Here is a 6,677-nt window from a genome sequence, read left to right as displayed (position 1 = left end):
AATACTTAAAATTAGCATGTATTTTCGGTACCGTAACCAAAAGTATAAAGGCACAAGGCAGTAAATAAATGCAGCCGCGGAATATGTAATTTGGAATAACTTGAACACCAAATTTATAAGTGCAGCACAATACACTAGAGATCGATTGTTTTCACGATGATTGATGTTCCGTTCATAAAGAAGATGCAACTTCCGAACACTTCCTTGAAAAAATGGAATATTTGTAAATACTTGATGCACTTTGGACAATCCCTGGAAAAATATTGCGGCAAAGGGAACTGCTTCCACGAGATAGATCCAGGATCCCCAATTGAAGTAGAAGGTATATGCCGTCATTATCGCAAACAAAAAGAAGGTGATTCCAAGGATCAATGTACGCCAGTTTAGGCGATAGTTTGGATCGATTATGTCTGCTCCAACGTTTGCACAGAAACGTCGTAATGTTGCGATCACATTTTTAAACTCATCGATTGCCAAACGATTGTCGAAAGCACTTTCGTCGAAGAGCCAGAACACTTGTCTAATTCGCTCCGACACATTCATTCTAAGCCCTTGCTGAGTGTACTGCAGCTGACGGAATTGAAAAAGAGTTTCTATACCCCGGAAGGTAGTTAATTTTTTATGACCTGGATTAGAAATATTGAAACAGATAACCATTATTCTAATGGAATTCAACGAAATGACGTAGCAGTTTACGTAGAGGTCCCGCTTTTTCCAGGAAATTTGTACTTTTTCTTTCAAAAACGCATAATATATTTGATCTTAATATATCTTAGCCTGCCTGGCAAGGCCGGAATAAGGGCAAGGCAATAGGGAACCAGTTTTTATTGCAGAAAATATCCAATTCTGGCTTTGGCTTCTGGCAAAGTTGAATCTACTGTAATAGTATAACTGAGTGACGGTACTTAAATATGTTCAGTGTGTGTATTTCTAAGAGGTACGAGCAAACTTTTTTAATACTATGGCTTTCCTGAGATGTTAATTCGGTGCATTATCATGTAAAATCTATACTTTTTGTGATACTGGCCACATCTACATTGATGAACTCGATTACTGATTTATAGTTTACTGTGTAGGTACACGAAAATGGCTGGCGAATGGTGGATAATGTGCAACACGAGTCCCCATAGTGGTCATATCATCATTCACAACTCCTATCTCAACCTCTCCGTAATATCGGCTGGAATGCGAGTAACCTAAGCGAAGACCGGGTACTCAACCCCGGTGGATGCTATGGTAACATGCAGACTGAGAAGATGGTCACAAGCGTCTTTTCTCGCGGTCAGTCGTGGCGTGCAACAACAAAACGCTCGGTTGTTGTTCTCCGGATCAAAAGCGGTTCAGACAGCGTTTGTCTCGCAACGAGCGGCTGAATTTATTTTGAAATGCGGCTCCCCCCAGTTAATTCCCTATCCATCCATCCTATTCGCAGTGTAGGAACCTTAAATAGGCTAACAACCTACTGCTCTTATTTACTTACTTAATGATCCCGCGCCGATCCTCCGGTGCATAGGGCCGTGGTAAAAGACCTCCACTGTTGACGATCCGGAGCCAGCGTCTTCACCTGGTCCTAGTCAAGATTCTCGTCGACAGTTCGGATTTCAGCGGCTAGACTTCACCGCCACGAGTTTCTGGGTCTGCCTCTTCTTCGGTGTCTCCTGGATTCCAATCTAGCGCCTCTCTGCAAATCTCGTTTTCATCTTTCCGCAGCGTGTGCCCAACCCATCTCCACTTACGTTCCCGAATCTCAATTTTTAGCGCCCTTTGATGACACCGGCGATGTAGTTCCTCATTCAAGATCCAGTCCACCAAGCGCGGATGATAGTCCGCAGGCAGCGGTTTACAAACACTTGCAGTTTTCGCGTCGTTACCACATATGTACACCAAGTTTCGCATCCGTACAGCAATACGGATTTGACGTTTGACTTGAAGATTCGGATTCTTGTTCGTAGAGAGATCTGGCGTGACCGCCAGATGTTTCAGGGACTCGCAAACGCAAATCGGCCGTTTCTGATCCGGGTTTTGGTGTCTTTCCTGGTATCACCATCAGGCGTTATCTAGCTACCAAGATACTGGAAGCACTCCACTTTCTCAACTTGTTGCTCAGCTACCATTGATCACCATCGACATGGTCTATCCAACATTGACTTCGAGACCTGCTGCCTTGGTACTTTCGGCTAGGTCGTCGAGTTTGCTCTGCATATTCGGTTGTGTTTGGGCGAGCAAAACAATATCGTCAGTCAGGCCAAGGTCGTTCAATTGCTCCATTGTTGAAGGATTCTACGACAATCCTCGGTTCGGTGCACAGTCGATCGATCCAGTTAGAATCTCATCCATTACTATGAGAAAAAGTAGTGGTGATAAGATACATTCCAGTCTCACTCCAGCAGTTACCGGGATTGGTTCGGACAAGACACCATCGTGCAAGACCTTGCACGGAAATGCCTCGTATTGTGCTTCGATGAGATGGACTAGTTTCTCTGGGACCCCTCGTCGCCTTAGAGCCACTCAGATGTTTTCATGGTTAAGTCGGACTTATGCTTTTTCGAAATCAACGAAAACCAGCAGAAGAGAGTCCTGGAATTTGTTGATTTGTTCCAGTATGATTCGTAGCGTTGTGATGTGATCCACACATGATCGTCCGGATCGGAATCCAGCTTGTTGCCGTCGGAGTGTAGCGTCGATTTTCTCCTGGATTCTGTTCAGGATCAGGAGTACTTTGAGGGTTGTACAGATCAACGTTATGCCTCGCCATTTACCGCACTCTGTTGGGTCTCCTTTCTTCGGGACCTTAACGAGGATGCCCTGCATCCAGTCGGCCGGAAATGTTGCAGTATCCCAGATGTCAGCGAAAAGACGGTGTAACATTTGTGCTGATAGGTCAGCAGGGATGCAATCGATCCCAGGTGCTTTGTTTGATTTCATGTTTTTGATTGCCGCTTCTATTTCAGCCAGCGAGGGCGCTTCCGAGTTGACGCCATTAATGCGACTTACTGTTGGCGCTTCAAGCTGCGGGTTCTGTTGGCCATCGCTATTCGTGACTCGGAAGAGTTGTTCGAAGTGCTCAGTCCATCGTTTGGGCTGATCTGTTCGATCAGTCAATAACTGACATGCTTGGTCTTTCAGCGGCATTCTTGCATTAGTCCTTGCACCACTGAGGCGGCGAGAAATGTCTTAAAGTAATCGGATATCTCCATTGGCGGCGGCTCTTTCTCCCTCTTTGGCTAAGGAGTTTGTCCAGACTCTCTTGACTCGTCTACAAGCTCGTTTAACTGCCTTTTCCAGCTCCGCATATCGTAAGCGGACAGCTGCTTTGGCTGACCCGGCACATGCCTGCTCAATTCCGATTTTCGCCTTTCTCCGATCATCGACCATCCTTCAAGTTTCATCCGACATCCATTCACTTCTTCTCCCACGAACTTTACCGAGAGTACCATGGCTCGTCGTGATAAAGGCATTCTTGATTCCACACCACTGTTCTTCGACTGTTCCGTCTGTCGGCAATTCCGAGGCTCGGGATTCTAGCTGTTCAACGTATGCCCTTTTCATCTCTGGATTCTCCAACCGGCGGACGTCGTATCGACACCCGACTTTCTCCTCGCGCCGTTGGACACGCGCAACTCTCAGTCGTATCTCGCCAAGGACGAGGTGATGGTCAGATGCAATGTCTGCGCTTCGTTTGTTGCGGACATCAAGAAGGCTCCTTCTCCATTTTCGACTGATGCAGATGTGGTCAATTTGATTTTCTGTTCGGCCATCTCGGGATACCCAAGTGACCTTATGTGCTGGTCGATGGGGGAACTCGCTAACTTTCAGCTACTCAGTTCAGAGTAACGGTTACTCAGTTGTCGCCAAAACCGCACTTACTCAGTTCTGACTAAACGGCCTTTACTCAGAACTGACTAACTGCCCTTTTCGCGACTTCTGAGTCAGGGTTACTCAGAATGCGTGAATGATTTCGTAACGGTTTTTGACCGGATTTTTTATACTGGAAAAGTAAAAACCTGTACAATTGTTGGAAAGAATGATGGATTTGTTGATGCAATAGAAAACAAGTAATAATATTTTATTTGAAAAATCTTTATTAAAAAAAAAAAATCCGTTTCGTTGATCCATTTCATTTTCTCCCCGACGGATGTTTGATGCACCTCGGATTCGTTAAGAAATCATCGCAATTCCCTGTAAAATAATCAAAATCATGTTATTATTATAAGATTAACGTTAAAAATATATGTACATTTACCATGAAAATTTCCTAATTCTTTGTTGTCGAAAACAAACAAAGTCGACTGCCTCGCACAAACTGATCCAACTTTACTCAGTTGTCGCCTACAAGCACTCGAATTCGCTGAGTGCCAATTTTCGAGTCGTCTGAGTAGCCGTTACTCGGAAAACTGAGTCGTTTTAGATCAAGCGACGGCTGCGCTATAGAAAAGGCGATGTCTGAGTAAAATGGAGTCGGGCTCTGAGTATTTCAAAATTAGCGAGAAGAGTCGCCCAAAAGTCGCCCAAATGGATTTGAATGTCACCCTTCGGAATTCTCTCTACCACGCTGTTCAGTTGGCTGTAAAACTGCTCTTTCTCCTGCAAGTCGGCAACGTCAGTTGGTGCATAACACTGGATCATTGTAAGGTTTCTAACCCGTGTTCTAAATCTGGCTACGATTATTCTTTCGTTTATCGGTTCCCATCTAATGAGGGCCGCGTAGGCCTGCGGGCTTAACAGGAAACCAACTCCTCGTTCCCGAGTAGCATGTTCTCCTCGTATGCCAGAGTGAAGCAGGACTTGTCCGGACTGTATCTTGTGTTCTCTAGTGTTAGGCCAACGGACTTCGCTCAGTCCCAGAATTTTAAGCTTGAGGCGGCTGGCTTCCCTAGCAAGTTGAGCCAGCTTGCCTTGTTGGGCAAGGGTTAAAACCTCCTGATAAATTAATCGTTACGGAAACTGAGACAGGAAATAATCGAATTTCTAACTTTGTCAACGACCTTTAAGCATGAAAACATGGATAACCAACATACATACATACATTTGAAGTGAAAAAAGTTTTTTTTTTAAATGAAGAATAAATAAAATTTCTTTCAAGTTTCAAACGTTTCCTGATCCTCTATAGTCAGCCCAAACATCATGAATACCAAGCTTGGTAAACTTAGCCAGTAAAATCCCATGGTCGACAGTGTCGAATGCAGCTTTAATATCGGTGTACTCAACTTGTTTTCTCTTTAACAGGTTATCAATGGCTTAAACTATAATAATTGCAGTTATTTTTTGTTCGTTTCATTGTTCTAAGAACTGCATCAACATGGCGTAATAGGAATAAATTTTTTTCATAACCTGAATAAAGGATTCACTGTCATTTCATTTATAAATGTTCTTTAAAGGCACTCTGCTCACCTCGACAAATGTTTCTAAATTAAGCAAAGCTAGTCCACCGATCGTTATTTCCACAGCGTTCTGGGCCCCTTGCAATACTATACCAAGTATTTTCTGTTGTTTCGTCGTCAGTCTGTACCATTTAATGTCATATAGGGATCGAACAATCTGTTCATTCTGTAAAACATATTTTTTAACATTTAGATCTCCGGTTTGATGATGCATTTCATCCTTACCTTTATAGTCAACGTGACACCCAGTAAGCAAAACTCAAGTAATTGCCACACTGCACTAACTGCAAGAAATAAAGCGTTGATGTGCCCTGTCAGATAAAAAACAAACAGCGTTGTAGAGATTTCAGCAATCGAAGTTATTATTTGAACCAGTACGACCGTTTTGTAAGATTCATCCATTTCTACCTCGTATCTGAAAACCAAAGACACAAATTCCATGTTATTTTGTTAGTAATTTCATACTTCGTTGGCAAAAATTGTTTACTGTATTATTTCCTCATGCATCAAACATATATCAATAATTTTCTTATTCACGATCTCCTCATTTCTGTTCTCTTGTTCCAGAACATCATCTAACGATTTAAGCTGGTTAATGAAAACATCGGCAACTCCAAAAATTTGAAGGATTATTATCATGCAGATAACGTCAACCGCAATCAGTCCATAGACTGCAATGTACAAAGCGATGCAGTGAAAGATATAGGTAACAGCAAAACCATGGAACGATTCAGGGTCAAAACCCGGGAGCTCTATCAAGACCATCAGCACATATTCATGTTGTATAAACAGATAGTACAGAGGAAAAAGGCAAAAAATCAGCGCGGCGGAGAAGTACATGGTTTGGATTGATCTGAACATCAAATTGATAAGTCCAGCACAAAAAACTAGAGATTTGTTGTTTGCACGATGATTGACGTTTTTTGCGTACAAAAGCTGCAACTTGCGAATACTGCTTCGAAGAAATGGAATGCTGAAAAAAGCATGATAAGTTTTGACCACTGCCTGAACAAACAGTGCAACAATTGGAGCTGCTTCCACGAGATAGAGCCAGTGTCCCCATTTGTGGTAGAACGTGTAGCAAATGCTTATGAAGAACGTTACGACCGATGTAAATAGTATCACTGTGCGCCAATTGGGACGATATTTGGGGTCGATGATGTCCGCTCCTACGTTCACACAGAATTCGCGCACTTCAGCGATCATTCCATTAAAAACGTCGATACCCCGACGATTGTCGTAGGTTCGTTCATCGAAGAGCCAAAGCAATTGGCGGAATTTATTAAGCACCTCCAT

General features: G+C 43.2%; 1 protein-coding gene across 1 annotated transcript; it reads right to left on the bottom strand.

Annotated features, from left to right (window-relative positions):
- Nucleotides 1–5,253: 5,253 nt before the first annotated feature.
- LOC129741403 (putative odorant receptor 83c) lies at nucleotides 5,254–6,677 on the bottom strand. Its single transcript, XM_055733126.1, has 5 exons — nucleotides 6,335–6,677; nucleotides 5,869–6,052; nucleotides 5,607–5,796; nucleotides 5,392–5,547; nucleotides 5,254–5,331 (listed from the first exon to the last, which is right to left on the bottom strand). The coding sequence occupies exons 1-5, from the start codon at nucleotides 6,675–6,677 to the stop codon at nucleotides 5,275–5,277; spliced, it is 930 nt and encodes a 309-aa protein (XP_055589101.1). The 3' UTR covers nucleotides 5,254–5,274.

This window comes from Uranotaenia lowii, chromosome 2 (genome assembly GCF_029784155.1).
Source record: "Uranotaenia lowii strain MFRU-FL chromosome 2, ASM2978415v1, whole genome shotgun sequence".
Classification (NCBI taxonomy): Eukaryota; Metazoa; Arthropoda; class Insecta; order Diptera; family Culicidae; genus Uranotaenia; species Uranotaenia lowii.
Note: the sequence above shows the minus strand (reverse complement) of the source record. Positions and strands in the feature narration are given on the sequence as shown.